The sequence below is a fragment of the Rhinichthys klamathensis genome, unplaced genomic scaffold, assembly GCF_029890125.1.
Source record: "Rhinichthys klamathensis goyatoka isolate OS25496 unplaced genomic scaffold, OSU_Roscu_1.1 h1tg000005l_1, whole genome shotgun sequence".
Taxonomy (NCBI): domain Eukaryota; kingdom Metazoa; phylum Chordata; class Actinopteri; order Cypriniformes; family Leuciscidae; genus Rhinichthys; species Rhinichthys klamathensis.
Window position 1 is genome coordinate 2,930,135 of NW_026606558.1, and position 16,180 is coordinate 2,946,314.

At 36.5% G+C, this 16,180-nt stretch overlaps 1 protein-coding gene across 3 annotated transcripts in view; it reads left to right on the forward strand.

Moving 5' to 3' along the window:
- The window catches only part of gnao1a (guanine nucleotide binding protein (G protein), alpha activating activity polypeptide O, a), a 100,379-nt gene that overhangs the window by 74,771 nt on the left and 9,428 nt on the right, over window positions 1-16,180 (forward strand). For 2 of the 3 annotated variants that reach the window (XM_056255280.1, XM_056255283.1), the window contains exons 5-7: window positions 8,121-8,249; window positions 10,606-10,735; window positions 15,283-15,436. In XM_056255280.1, the coding sequence (XP_056111255.1) occupies window positions 8,121-8,249; window positions 10,606-10,735; window positions 15,283-15,436 (413 nt within the window). The remainder of the gene's footprint in view (window positions 1-8,120; window positions 8,250-10,605; window positions 10,736-15,282; window positions 15,437-16,180) is intronic. The other variant, XM_056255273.1, reaches the window with a different exon arrangement.

Consider the following 16,180-nt stretch of genomic DNA (forward strand, 5'->3'; position numbering starts at 1 on the left):
TTTGTGTTTTGAAGGAGGCATGGCTTTGGATCTGAAGGGAGGGTTGGATCTTGTGCTTTCAAAGCTGGGTTGCTATTGCTTGCCTCTCCGAAATTGCCTACCCTACCGTTAATGTTTAGGGTACCAAAAAATAAGTTTGCTAGACAAGCTTAGGAGAGACATTTTTCTTCCTTATTATTTGCATAAATATCACCAAGTTTTGCATAAATGTTCTGTCTTTTGTTCAAGCCAGTACATCACATGAATGATCAGTAAGACAAACAAAGTTTCCAGTAGTGTTTCAAGTGCAGGTGTATGAAAACAGAAATACCAAATGGTGGAAGGATAATAAATTTAATTTTAGGATTTATGTATGTTTTGTGATAGATTGCTGTTAGGAGCTGAAAGAGATGCACGATTGAACTATATGACTATACGACATTTACTGTTAACAGGCTTTTTTAAAAATATTACCATATTCAGTTGAGAATTTGTATATATTCAGTGACCTTGCTAATTATTTAAAAACCTCTGATTCTTTAGGAAGAATTTAATTTCAGTAGACGCTGAATGCACACCCACACCCACACCCACCCACCCCCCCACACACACACACACACACTTTTTCCATTCATAACCTGCATTTGTTCGCACAATCTTTTTTCGGATGAGCCATTTAGTCACAATGTCTGCAACACTTTGTACTGTGGCAGCTGTGTTTCCTAATTAATTCTGTTTAAAACAATACTATTTTCTTCTTACATATATAATTTAATATAATTTGATTTCTATTTTCTATTATATTTATTTTATTTATATATTTATTATGTTTTATCTTTTTATTTTATTCTATTATATTGTGTGTTTTAATATTGGTCGCACTGTAAGTGTTTTTGTGTGTGCCATTATAAAGAAGTCATGTCTCTTTTTAGTGTCTTTGTTTAATTTTGCAGTACCTCATTACCTTTTTATCTCGTCACATTTAATTCAGACTGTTAACTCACTACAAATGAGTGCAAGATATATTTCCTGTGGTTGTGCTCTAGATTTAGTAGCTACGCAGTGCACAGGAAACACTGCTGCACACCAGTGTTTATGTTTCTTAGCTTCCGCGTGTGTGTGTATTTACACTAAAGACATGGCCAGCTGGACAGGTACAACTTGTATGTCTAAATCATTCTTTCACATCAATCATTGACTGTAAGAAAATGAGTTCAAGAGAAATTGAATATAATTTCTTTTGGGCTGTTTGTGAGCACACTGGCTTCCTCTTGTCTTTAGGCTGTAGTCTTGTCTTTCTCCTCCCAAAGGTCCATTGAACTGCTGAATACATCAGGAGACATTTCTGAACATTTCCGATTGAGGCGCAGTGGTCTTTTCCAGAGTGAGATGCTGTAACAGGAATAGATCAGCCCTCATAGTATTCTGAAAACTTCTTTCATTATCTGAACTTCTTCCACTATTTCTGTCCTTCCTCTCATTCTTTCACACTCACCAGCTTCTTCTATATTACTCTGATTACATCCACTTTATGGTGCTATGAATGAGTTCATCCACTCTTGTCCGGCCTAACTGATGGATGTTTTAAAAGCTCCTCTCTTTTTACACCGCAAAACACCCCAGTTGTGTTCCTCTTGTCCTCTCAGTTTTGTTCCTGATCAGTTTTATTTTTGTTTTTGACTTCTTCTTTTCAACTCTAGGTCTGCTAATTTAATTTCTTCAGTATTTTTTTTTTTTTCCTGATAATAGAGTTAAAGAGAAGCATGTTCTAGTACTGGTTAAAAGAGATGTGCTGCAATATGAGTGTCATAATTGCTTGAGGTGCACTGGCCTGAACTGAAACTTGCTAGATTTTGAGTTTTTAAGTTAAGCACCTTCATTTTTGACGTTTCCAGAGCAAATATAGAAAATCTCTGTTCTTATTTAAGTCTTGGACAGAGTCATTTTTCAGATGAACTTTCATTGGCTTTGACTTCAGAAGATGTAGCAAGTTTCACTTATTCTCAATTTTTTTGTGGTTGTGATAGTGTATCTTCACTGAATTACTGTCAAAATCAAAATAACTTGTATCCTGGCAAACTAGGTCATTGTCAAGAAACTTTCTCAACAATGAGAGATACTTAATTTATATATATACATATATATACCCTAATGAATGTCATTATATGGACAAAAATAGAAAGTCATACAGATTTGGGGCCTCATTTATAACCGTTGCGTACGCACAAAACAGGCCCTGAAAGAGGCGTACGCCACTTCCGACGCATAAGTTGTGATTTATAAAAACAAACTTGACGGAAAAATGTGCGCACCTGCACGCAAACTCTGACCCATGCGTACGAACGTTTTGGAGACGGAGCAGTTTGGCGACACCGACGGTGAGCTGGAGTTAAATGTCTTTTTGGTCACTTTTAGACAGAAAATCTAAAGAAAATTTGGCCTATACATAGGCTATACAGAAAGATAATAAAAATATAATTTCACTCACCAAGCATATCACTTGAGGCAAATATTCATCCCTTCTTAAATGTCCGCGCCAGCGAGAGCGTTGTGCCGTTTAGTGAAACTAACGCCTATCTAACGACAGAGTCCTAATCATAAAAACAGTGCATGTTCACAATAACAGTTTAAATAAATAAAATAATGATTTAAACTGTTTTACTTCTGATATAAACATTTAGATTAAATATGCCATTGTCATTGATGGAGTTAAACACTTAAACATGAAATCATTACTGAGAAGTTACAAAATTTTTTATATTCAATAAATATTTGTTGTGGATGCAATGCTTTTGAACACTTTTCCTCTGGCATGCTTAATGTTTTAACTAAAGAGATAATTGCTTATAGCAGATTGTCTGAGAAAATAGTTTCGTGCAAATAATGCACAACAGTCTATCTGTTTCCATTAAAAATATAAATCAATAAAAAATACTATTTGGTCAGTGGAAAAGATTGTGAAAACTTTCTCTGAAATGTATTTTACACTATTTGATTTATTTATTCAAAAACAAGGCAAGGATAGGCTACTAAATTATTTTTATTAATGTAGGCTAATGTGACGGCACATCCGTATTAGGCTATTTCATATTTTCCTAATGTCTATACCGTTAAACATGTTATCACGTGGATGAATAATCATATGCAATATGATATGCAGATGAGGATATGCATAGTAAAACTAGGCGTTGTAAGCTCCATATATGGTTATTTCGGGGAGGAGACGCGTGTGCGCACAATCTTCGCTGACTGAGATTTATCGGGATTTATAAAGTGAATTCTGCGCAGGTTCTGGCGTTTAGTAAGGATCCTACGCACAGTTTTATAAATGAGGCCCCTGGAACGAGTGTGAGTAAAAAATGACAACATTTTGGGGTGAACTATCCCTTTAAGCAACAGTACAGTAATTCCAGAGGTCAGAGGTAATACCAGACTTTACATGATATTAGTAAAAATGGCTCATTTTGACATTCTTGTAGCACCCTGAATTTCCAAGCCTTTTTGTTACCACAGTACATGTGGTAGCAATGTCTCCAATGTTCTGTAGTTCTTTTTTTCCTGCACATCTTTCTGTCTCTCTCTCTCTCTCTCTCTCTTTCTGTCTCTCTCTCTTTCTGTCTCTCTCTCTCTCTCTCTCTCTCTCTCTTCTCTCATCTCTCTCTCTCTCTCTCTCTCTCTCTCTCTCTCTCTCTCTCTCTCTCTCTCTCTCTCTCTCTCTCTCTCTCTCTCTCTCTCTCTCTCTCTCTCTCTCTGTGTGTGTGATGGGGAGCAGCAGACAGCAGGCAGGCCGCTGAGAGGTGTTGCCAGGCAGAGCACTCAAGCAGCAGCAGGAAACAGAGGGAGGGTGGAGGGAGAAAGAAAGAAAGATGGTGTATGAGAGAGAGAGAGAGAGAGAGAGAGAGAGAGAGAGAGAGAGAGAGAGAGAGAGAGAGAGAGAGAGAGAGAGAGAGAGAGAGAGAGAGAGAGAGAGAGAGAGAGAGAGAGAGAGAGAGAGAGAGAGAGAGAGAGAGAGAGAGAGAGGGAGACGGGGGAAGGGCAGAGCTGGCAAGCAGCCTGAGTGGTAGAGAGATACGAGTTTTCCATACTAAAAAGAGAGAGAAGTGAAGAAACCGTACAGCACAACCCCTGCCCGCATGTCCATTAGGCCTAAAACGACAGAGTAAAGTCCACATAGTAACGTCATATTTATAAAAGATTTACAATAGTACATACAGCTACTCCACAGAACACCATCAGGGCATTGAGTGCATTTGAGATATAAACAGTAGTCCTGCTGCGAATGACAAAATGCACTTGCGCACAACGTACTTTTACATAAAATACAACAATTCTTCCTTACTGAATATATTCTCTGCATCTACAGCAACTAAGCAGACAAGGAGTTGAAATATATGATGATATTTTTTGATATTTAAAAATAATAATAATTTATTTAATATATATATATATATATATATATATATAGCTAAATAATACTGTATTTCAAGAACTATTTCAGACAATTTTCTTTTGCATCTCAAGATTTTTGTACTCTCACCCAAAGGCAACACTCGTATCTGTCTCTGAGCCATGACTCTAGAGAAATTTGCCTTTAGTCAAATGTAATGAAAGATTACCGACGCTTATAGTGGTTTTATCTGGCCAGTGCGGACAGTTGCTTTCTAAAAAAAAAGCTTATGGAAATCCTAAGTTAACATAGCCGCCCTAAATCTGCTATTTGTTAATAGACAAAATATGCTGAGAGGGACGCGTGCTCAGCCAGCAGATACAGGTCACAAAGGAACGTGCCCCAGAGAGAGACAGCATTAACACTATCAAAGAGAAGAGAATGTGTCAGTTTACAGTCATCCTTATTAGTGCTGTTCACCTGATGTCCCATTTTAAAACTGTGTATGAGAGCAGTTCATACTTAAGTACATACTGTGTCAGGTAGACTTGAAAGAACCTGAGATTAAGTGCCACTGACTAAGCGATCCTGCAACCAAAAGTGCCACTCATAAACATTGATACAATTGATCCAGTCACAGCAACAGCACCCCCTAGAGTCAGTGTAGTGAACCATAAGAAGAGAAATATGCAAAATACACATTGAGGTTTCTTTCAAAAGTTCTTAATATTGTTTCCATATATGGCTGACAATATACAGTGGTTTTTTTATTATAATTATTTTTTATTACAGCAGATTTGTCTAAAACCTGTATCACCGTGACTTTGCCAAGCAAGACATGTTCATGGATCAACATATTTTGTCTGGAAATGTAGTCCTAACCCTACCCCTAAACCTAACCCTACCAAACTTATCCCTAAAATCAGAGGGAAATAATATGTGAATAACACTGATGTAGGGGCACCTAACCCTGGTTGTAAGCTTAAACTTGACATAAACTGTAAACTTGTCCCTCAAATCTGATTGGTTGATTAGAATATTGTTGAATGTTGTTGATCCAGGAACATGTTGCACGTTCACCTCCAGCATTTAAGAATGGTCAAAGGAGCATTGTGTTTTAATGGAAGCAAGAACTTCTGACCATTTGCCCTTTTTAAAATGCTAAAACTTTCTGTTTATTTCCAGGTTTAAAATAGATTTTGTTTCCCAGATCTTCCCAGTGGTCTGAGACTTTTGGACCACGTGACATAGACCTTGCCCTCACGTGCTGTGTTATTCATGGCTATTTTTGATTTTTTCAGTCCTATTCTCTCCCCCTCTATTTCAGGCCTTATATCCATTTCAGCCTGTGTCTGAATCTGGCTCCATGTCACTACATCTGTGGGGACTTGGCACAGGGAATTTCACATTACTATCAGAGATTTAACTGCTGTTTATCATGATTTAGTGTTTAGTGATGCTGCATGATGTTGTAAGTCTGTGGAATTATTTGGTGGAAGGGAGGTTATGAGGTCAGAAGGCTGTACGTGTAGCCAGGGACGGGACAAGGGGGAAAGATGGATAACTTGTAGTAGAAAAATGAATGTGAGAAACTGTAACGCTTAATATCTGGGGGCTTCCAGCCTTTTAGTGCCATTTGCCATTGTGATAGACTTGTTTTGCACATCAGCTCCACAAACCCGAAGAATATAGGGTTTTTAAAGCGTGATTTGAGCTAGAGAAGAAACATTTACAGTATGAAGATATTGTTGACCGATTTAAATCTAATATATCATTGCCACATAATCTTGAAAAACAGTTTTGGATATTTCAGTCCCAATTAGGTAGATTTAAGTCGATTCCTATACTAGATACATACAGTAAAAAAAAAGTACCAACCTAAAACGGTAGTGTACATAGAAACAATATATATGTTGCTATCCACCTTATTGTTCAACGCAGAAGTAAGCTATATGTCTTTTGAAAGTGTGAAACTTTCGATTCATTAGCCGCTATAGTGAAATAACTTGAAGAATAACAAAGTGGTAAATGGTAAAACTATTTGCACTACAAACTCAGTGTGTTTATAATTAAGACAATACATTAAAATAATATAAGAAATACCAGTTTGCAATATCAACAAGCATTATAGCTGTTTTGTACAGCTAAAAACATTCAATTTATGAATGGCCGTGCTCGCTTTTACGTTAAAAATAAGTTGGATAGGGGAAATATCCAAGATGCCCGTTGAGTGAACTGACTTGTCTTAAAGGGACTTTGTTGTAGTTGAGCACTGAAGACAGTAGTGACAGTGGAATGTTCACATTTCACTGCAGAATTCTGGTGCAACCAAGGAAACCTTCGACTGCAACATCTCAATGCCACAGATGGACAGGAAAAGAAGGGAGATGAGAAAGAAAGAGAGGAAAACAAAATAAAAAAGCAAGAGCAGAATGTACACCGAAGCATACAAGATATAATTACACAAGACACAAAATGAAAAATCGAGCTGATCTGAAATTCCAGCAGGAATACATGCAGTCATTTTCCTCTAAATGTGTCAAAACATTTTTGAAATTGCATTTTTGATGTAATCATCCATTAAATGTCTACTCTCTACCAGTATTACCAGCCAGATGCTTTGATGGATGTTTCGGCGTCTCGTGGTACTCAACCTTCAATTCAACTGGCATCCAATTTGGAAGCACACATATTCATCTGGAAGATAAATGACATCCACAGCCTTAGAGAATATACATCACTCATTGTTGAAAATCAGGCTCGGTTCCTCCGGTCTGATTGCATCACTGTTGTGTTTTGAAGAGGTATCTTGTGTATAAATGTGGCAGCTGTGAGTGGCACAAGAAGAATGTTTCATGTTTTATTTTGACTCATAGTCCTAGTCTGATTGACTGTCCTGTGTTTAAGATTTTGTCTTTAGTAGGGATGGACTCTCATCTGATTTGTTAACACACTATTATATGAAAAGCAACAATTTTTCTGTCAGGGCTAACATAAATGAGAATCTGACAACAAAATATGAGGGAACAAAGGGAAAACTTTTTAGTACATTGTTGTCGTGTAAACATATCCTAAGAATTTAAAGTCTCCTATGCTCAGCAATACATTAAAAAAGCAATATTGTGAAATAATATTATGATTTACCTTTTTTATGTTTTAAAATGTAACTTATTCCTAAGTTCCAGTTTTCAGTGTTCCCTCAGAAATCATTCTAATATGCTGATTTGGTGCAAAACAAATCTTACTGACCCCAAACTTTTGAATGGTATAGCATATGCCTGATTATAATATCATCATTACTGATGAATTACAGATGTCATGGTAAACACTATAAACAGTGTGTTAGTTGTGCTAGGTAAATAGCAGTTTTTTTAAATAAGGCGCAACCTATAAGCCAAATGTACATGGAATAGATGTTGTTGTTTTTTGAATAAAATGACAGTTACTGATTTTAAATACATCATAACACTATTCCAGTGCATTTGATTAAGATATGTTGTGGCTGATTAGTGAATAAAATATAAGTTTTTGCACTGAAATGCAGCATTGTTTAGTGAATTCACCCCACAATGTCTTAAGAGACTGATTCATGATGCTTTTATGATTTGAGAAAAACAACAGCAACTTTTGGATCTTCTTGGTTGAGAAGTTACTAGTATCTCAAGAGACTTTTATACTTCATGTGAATGACAGTTTCTCAGATTCTGTGGAAAAACTGTGGGTCCTAACATGCTGTCTTTCATTCTTCCTCCAGTTACTTAGACAGTTTAGATCGGATCGGTGCTCCAGACTACCAGCCCACAGAGCAGGACATTCTGCGAACTCGAGTGAAGACCACCGGGATTGTAGAAACCCACTTCACCTTCAAGAATCTGCACTTCAGGTGAGACTGATCGGTCGGTGTGTTATTTCTGCATCTGAAGGTATACAGCGTGTAATTCAGAGCCTTTCTCAGGCTGTTAGAGTACTACAGTTATTATCATTTTCACTCATTCATGAATCATAATCAGGCCATGGCTAGATGAAAAAAAAAAGTATGATTTAATATATGTATACTCAGACTCTTTTCAGCAAAAAGTGTTTTTAACTCTCGCATTACAGCTGAAGTGGTTATAGACCGAGATTAACGCAGATGATTATCCCCAAACACTGCCATTCTCTCACTTCATATCAGCTCCTCATTCACAGTTTTTTCTGATAGCCCGTGAAAATAGAAGACTAAAATAAAAAGTGTTGATAGGGGTTGGACAGACAGAGCTGCCACATTATTCTGAAGACAGATTTAGCAACATGTCATACTGTTACGGCAGAAACTAGGGTTTTCACAGAAAAGCGCAGTACCTCAGTGCACAGCAGAAATACATGTTCTGAAGCTGATACTAGCTAGTGAAAATCATTACCGATTTAAGATTTAGGGCTTTTAAAGCATATAGTTATGTAATAAAATACAGTAGTGGCGAAAAGTGATGATTTTTAATTTATTTCTTTTTTTTAAAGATTTTGTAATCATATTGCGTAGTTGTGCTTGGAGTCAATCGTTTTATTTGTGATAACGTTATAAAACATGCCAAATTGTGTGGACATAATTTTTGGCCAGGCTGAAATTATGAACACGTGCAAGAATAAGAGAGAAACAACAAAACTGATTATGCTGTATTCAATGTATGTAATAAAATGTAATAGTTTACCCCATTTTTGCAGAATAATTTTGTCAGATAAATACCTTAACCAAGTTTAGTGTTTTGTCCTCGTATTTAAATGGTTTGATCAAACTTGTTGGGTCATTAAAAAGAAATCCCCAAACCAACCCCCTTCAGACATCACTTTTGGCCAATACTGTTTAAAGATTTTGGTTTAATGGATAATCATGTCGCTTTAGGAAAGTTTTTGAGGAGAAAACGGCACGTTAGCTGTTCAAAAGTTTGGGAGCGGAAATATTTGTAATGTTTTTGAAAGTCCCAGAAAGGCAGCATTTATTTTTTTTATAAAAAATACAGGGAAACCTGTAATATTATGAAATGTTATTAGTTTAAATAACTGTTTTCCATTTGAATATATTTTATTTCTTTTGTGGCAAAGCTGGATTTTCAGTAGCCATTACTCCAGTATTTAGTGTCACATGATCCTTCAGAAATCATTCTAATATGCTACATTCTCTATATTCTACGATAAAAAAAGAACTGTGTTTATTTGAAATATAACTCATTTTTAACATTATAAATGTTTAACTTTACTGTCACTTTTGATCAATTTAATGTGAATTATTGCTGAATAAAAGTATTAAATGGGTCATATGATACTATTTTAAAAGTTTATTATTTTGATTGGGTGTAATAGAATAGGTAACATGCTTTGATTTTCAAAAAAACACATTATTTTTCATATACTGTACATTATTAAGTCTCCTCTATTCCCTGTGAGAAACGCACTGGTTTCTACAAAGCCCCTCCTTCCTGAAAGCTCAGATTGCTCTGATTGGTAATCTGACCTAGTGCATTGTGATTGGTCAAACACATCAAGTGTGTGTCGGAAATGTAACGGCCCTTACCATGATCGTGAGCTTCAGTTTCCAAGGCTTCTAAAGGGTTTATAAACACACTGTTAATAATAATGTCGTTGGTTACCATATCAGTTTGAGTCTGAGTCGGATTGTGAAAATACGGATGTTCAAGCCGTTCGATTGGAAATAACTTTGACAGTGGTAAGCAGTCTGGACGCTGTCCTCTGTAAAATATGCTTTCCACAAGCAAACACTGAGTTGTACTGCTCAGGAACAGCTTTATAAACGAATCTTAACCTCGGGTTTGCTTTCGCATCCAAACACACAACGCCAAACACACACTGCAATTCACTGAAACCTCGTCTTCTTTCTTTGCGTATGCCTTTAGACGGGCATTATGCTAATATTTCACATTGTGACTTGTACGTTTGAGGAAGTAATATCTGGACTTCGACCGAGGTGTTTCAGGCAGATCTGGATCGCTGTTCTCCGTTAGATAAAATAAACCACTGTGTTGGGAGACTTTAACTTTGCAGATCTTATACAAGCACAAACAAATACATTACACACTAAAGGAAACGAAAAACAGTAAAAAGTATTATATGACTCCTTTACTTTCTTCAAAAAACAAAAACAAATCTTACTAACCCCAAGCTTTTAAATGGTAGTGTATGTTGCTCGTGTGATGCAGTGCATTATTGTGATTGTGGTGAACTCATGTCGAGTTGTGTCTTCTCAGGCTGTTTGATGTGGGAGGTCAGAGGTCGGAGAGGAAGAAATGGATCCACTGTTTTGAGGATGTGACTGCCATTATCTTCTGTGTGGCTCTGAGTGGATACGACCAGGTGCTCCATGAAGACGAGACCACGGTGAGCACTAAATACACACGCACAGACATGCATCCATACTCAAACACACACTTCTGTGCTTATGCTCTGACACACACAGGCTCATAAATAATTGCACGTGCACTGTGTTTCAAATACACTTTGTGCACACTTAACAAACTAACAAAAATGATTCATGGGTATTTGAACATGTTTTCTCCTTTGTAAGTTGCCTCAGATGAGATGTTTATCACAAATACTGATGGTCATGACGTCTTGGTGCAGACATAATGATCTTCGAATTGATCAGAACACTGTAATCACAATCATGTTGCCAATCATGTGACCATGATAAAAGTGTGCTGTGTGATCATCCACAGCCTTACAATTAAATAAGGGCCACGGGACCTGGTTTGGATAATAGCTGGTTTTTAGAAATTTTTAAGGTCAGTGGCATTTATAAATCAGCCTCCATTATGAACTCCCACACTAAGCGGCACATTCGGTGATGCGTATTCTGTGTATGTGTCATCTTGTGCGTACTGTAAAATTCTTAGAAATGGTAATTAATAATGAAAAAATAAGAATACTTGATAATTGTATTTCTATTCCAAAGTTTTAACAAACTTACTGTTACAAAATACTGTAAATCTCACTATAGGTTCAAATACACTAGGTTTATACTGGATAAAAATCATTTTTCCCCATAAATAATTCCTATTGGTCACCCTTTACATCTGTCTGTGGGTTTTGCTAATATTTTAACAATTAAAAGTATTAAAAAGAGCTAGTGAATAAACCTCGTAACTCCATTGGATCCTCAAACTCCACCCCGCCTCTATCATGAATGAAGTGCTTCACTCAGTTTGGAGCATCTATGCTTCTTTGCAATGCAAAGGTAAATAAAGAAATGCTTTTTTGAATTAGTACAGTACTTTCTTAACTCAAGAAACACTCTATATATAACTGAATGCCCACACAGCTACAGGAAGCTTTATAACCTGTATGGTGATGAAAACGTAATGCACTTACTGTCTCAGATGCGAGAGCTGTACAAACTTTGCTCTAGAGTTATGGTGGTGAAGAAGTCTCAAACCCCAGTTTATTGTCCACTACAGAAAGTGAAAGTAAAAACTGACCGAGCTTTTGACATCTGACAAATCCTGTTGATAAGGCCGATAGTTGATGCTTTTGACGATATCTCTGCTATCGTCAATACACAATATCATCGTCTATGGGCGCAATCTGGCAGAGGGCTTATCACGGGCATCAACCACTCCCCCCTCCCCCCTCCTGCGTGCCTGTCCGCTACGCGACTGTACTCCGGGACCCGCCCTGCTTGTCACATCTAGGTTTCAATAATGGGTCATGTTTTGATTCCCCACACACTGTACCATCATTATTGGACCAATTACTTGGACAAGTCTAATAACGGCATAGCTTTGAGTATCGTGTCTGTGTTGCAAATGCTTATCCCGTGCTAACCACCTGCATATAATGGGTTCTCAGAGTGCTGGAGTGCCCATGTGGTCACAAAGGTTAAACATTTTTCTAGTTTTTTTGTTTTGTTTTTTTGCTTTGTTTTTTTGCTAACACATTTTGCAACTTGTAATGTCAGGATGCATTTGTCCCACATCTTAAAATGGTAATTTTGTTGATTGTTAACCCAGTCAAGTGTTGGGCTCAGCGTAGGTTGAGTTGGGTGTTTTGTCTCCTGGGTGGTCATGTGATGTTGTCATTAGTTTAAGACAACAAGTACTTTCCTCACCATGTCCGTTTCTTATAGACAACATGAGATAAAATGGTAACAACTCAATAAGTTCCCATTAGTTCCCTAATTGTTTTTACAATGTTTATTAGGGGTTCATGCACGTAGTGCTGAAACCCTATTGTAATCAATCTTTGTTGATGTTAGTTCATTGTTAATTCATGTTATCTCAGGTCCATTAAATAATGTTAAAAGACACAAGTTTTGTTTTTAATAATGTATTCCAAATAACATTAACTAAGATTAACAAATGCTTTAACAATTAATTTTAATTGTTCGTTAATGTTTAACTAATGTTATCAAATGGAAATACGGAATATTAAATAATATAATAAGTAGAAATAACTAAATGAAGGAAACTATTAAGTTGACCCAACTTTTTTTAAGTAATCAAGCTTTTTTTCAAATATATAGGCAAATTATAAATTATGACAACTTGTTAATGGCAATATGTTTACATAAAATAATTAAGTAGACAAATTCAAAAAACTTATTGTTAAGGTCTATGAACATTTTTACAGTGTCCTTTAAAAGAAGAAACAAATAATTATTTGTATCCCCAGTCCCCACACAATCGATTGATTTTGTGACCGTGCCAATTGAATCATGGCAGGTGTGATGAGTCATGTCTGGACGTCTGTGTGGCACAGGCCTCAGATCTGCCTAGACACACTCTCTCTCGACAAACTCCGATAAGAGAATTTTTACAACATCAGAGAGATTTACGGTGATGTGTTTTGGATATAGGAGCGCTTTTATGGCTAGAAAAGAGGACGACCATAAATACAGCAACTCTCACGCGCCCATATTCACCTGATCTATGGAAGTGATAAAAAGAGAAGACAGATTCTGTAATTATTCTGTAAGAAAGTCCTGGCGAAACAAAAGGACAGAGATAAACACGCATACAGATGCTATGAATACACACTCTCAGAACGTGTCTCCTCTCAGTGCTTGTCCATTCAGCGCTCTATCAGTGTTTACGCATTTGTCTTCTGACATTCTGTCCCAAATTTCCTCCTGTGCACCCTGTGCCTTTTCCTCCTCCATTTCAACAAAAAACATACGTTTATTTCCTTCAAACACTGTTCTTTTCAAGTTTGACCTGTGAGAGACTTTTTTTTCATCTGTTTAGAGCTGTTCCTTTCTTCATGTGTGACAAAGCATGGAACGATTCTGCATTGCTAGACTATTGTTTAGCATTCCAGTGTGTGTGTGTGTGTGTGTGTGTGTGTGTAAACGTACGTGTGAGTCTGAACAGCAGTGGTATCTGAGGGTGTGAGTGAAGTGGTGAAGTGTTGGGTTCTGGTGCATGTCCGGTTCCGCTCAGCTGCTCCTGTGGCCTCCAGCGGCCACCTCTGCATCTGCGTCTCTCCTTCAAAACATCTCAGCTGCTCTCCTGTCATCTCTCGCCATCGGCTTTCTTCTCTAAGCAATCGCTAAACAATCCAGCCCAGCTCTACAGACGGCCCTTCCACAGGTATGAAATTATCGCCAGCAACCTCAGTTGAAGTACCTACTAAAAAGAGTTGGAAGCAGTAGGGTTTATGTTGTGCCTTGCGGTAACTTAAAGGGATAGTTCACCTAAAAATGAAAATTCTGTCATCATTTCAACAAATATTCTACATCCTTATAAAGAAAATCAATGGGGTCAGATATTGTTTTGGACATCTTTGACTTTCATTGTATGGATGAAAACAAATAATTAAAAAATCTATGGAATAAGATAAAAAATGTCTTGATGAGCCTTTGGATGTCAGAATTGGAATGCAAAAAAGACCCTTCGGACTTGAACGCTGATGTTTGCGGTCTATTAAAGCATGAATTTGATGTAAACAATAGGACTACATATTATTAACATATGCTTTTCATAGGGGACATCATGTATTAGCCCTACAGTTACAGCATGAAATAATATTTAAGCCTATAACATTTTACCTAGATAACATTTAACATTTTTATGTCACAATTCGGACTTTTTTCTGCGAGATTATATCTCCCAATTTGGAATTTATAACTTGCAATTGCGAGTTTATATAACAATTCCGAGGGGAAAAAGTCAGAATTGTGGGATATAAACTCGCAATTCTCTGGAAAAAAGACAGAGTAACGAGTTTATATCTTTACAATTCTGATTTTGTTCTCATAAACTTGGAATTGCGAGAAAAAAAGGTCTGAATTGTGAAATATAAACTCGAAATTACATTTTTATTGTTTTATTCTGAGCTATCCCTTTAAGTGTTTGCTTGTGTGCTTGTTTCTGAAATATGCCAGTTTCAGTCATTAAATTTAGATGCATTGCTGGTTCTTTCCAAAACCACAACTTCTAATCGTCTGACCTCATTTCCTCCTGAAATGACCGGACACATCAAAGAGAGAGTCACTGCTTCCAACTCTGAATTCATTACCATTCAGATGACAAACAAATAATGAGCAGAATAATCATTTATTAATCAAATATGGAAATAAGGACAGTGTATATCTTTACACTTTTCCCTTTATAATTCTTCAGTTAGCGGAATATGTTTTGTTTCCTTTTCTGGCTTTTTTGCTGTTCTTTTCTTTTCTTTAAATTTTTCTTTCTTTTTTTCTGTTCATGTCTGACTTCATATTCTAATTTGCACTTCGAGTGTGATTACATGTGTGTGTGTGTGGATTAGAGCGCCTGAGAGAGTGTGTATGTGGGTTTACTTAGCTATAGTTTGGAGACAATTTTGTGAGTTAAATCTGACAAAACCTTACTATATAGCTAAGTAAATATGTGTATGTTTGTGGATGCATGTCTGTAAATGATGCTGATGTCTTCTTTCTCTTTTTGCAGAACCGCATGCACGAGTCAATGAAGCTGTTTGACAGCATCTGCAACAACAAATGGTTCACAAACACCTCCATCATTCTCTTTCTCAACAAGAAGGACATATTTGAGGAGAAAATTAAGAAATCTCCCTTAAGTATCTGCTTCCCAGAGTACACAGGTAAACTCATTATACACCGGTGTTAAGCAATAGAAGGAAAGGACAGATAGGATGGAAATACTAAATAATTGATGAGGAGAGGATTGGAGAAACAATCTCCAGAAGCCAATTAGCACAATACGTCTTCAGAACCATCCTGTTATTTTGTTCATTTTGGATGGATTCTCACCCATAATCTGGACAGCCTGCCATTTCTTTATTCTCCAGCACTGAGGAGAAACAGTCATCTGTTATTTCCTGTTCATGTTAGATCTGAGCTCTTCAGCTTCCTCCATAGCTGCTCTTCCTCATTCTAATTATACTGAATGAAATATGCGAGACAAGCTGCACAAACAATCACAAATAAGTTTGAGAAACAGAAATAACTTTCTTGAGCATGTGCTGAGGAACTATATATAATAAATAATTGTCTCTGCCTGAGGAAGTTAAAAAAAAAAATAATAATAAAAAATCCTACAAGATTTTCTCCTTGGCTGTGAGATCGAGGGCAATTGCAACACTAGTTATGTAATATGTTTGGAACTGAAAAATTATTCAATTATAATTTTAATTCAATTTTTGATTCAATTATTAAATTATAATATACAATGTATAAAGTCTTACTTTGCTGACCTTTGCTGTAAATATACTTTCAGACAGCTAAAATAATTTGTATAATATATAAGTTATTATAAAGCTATATAAAGTAGCATAGCAATTATTTTATTACTTTGTAAAATATAATATGCACATATAATAAGTGTT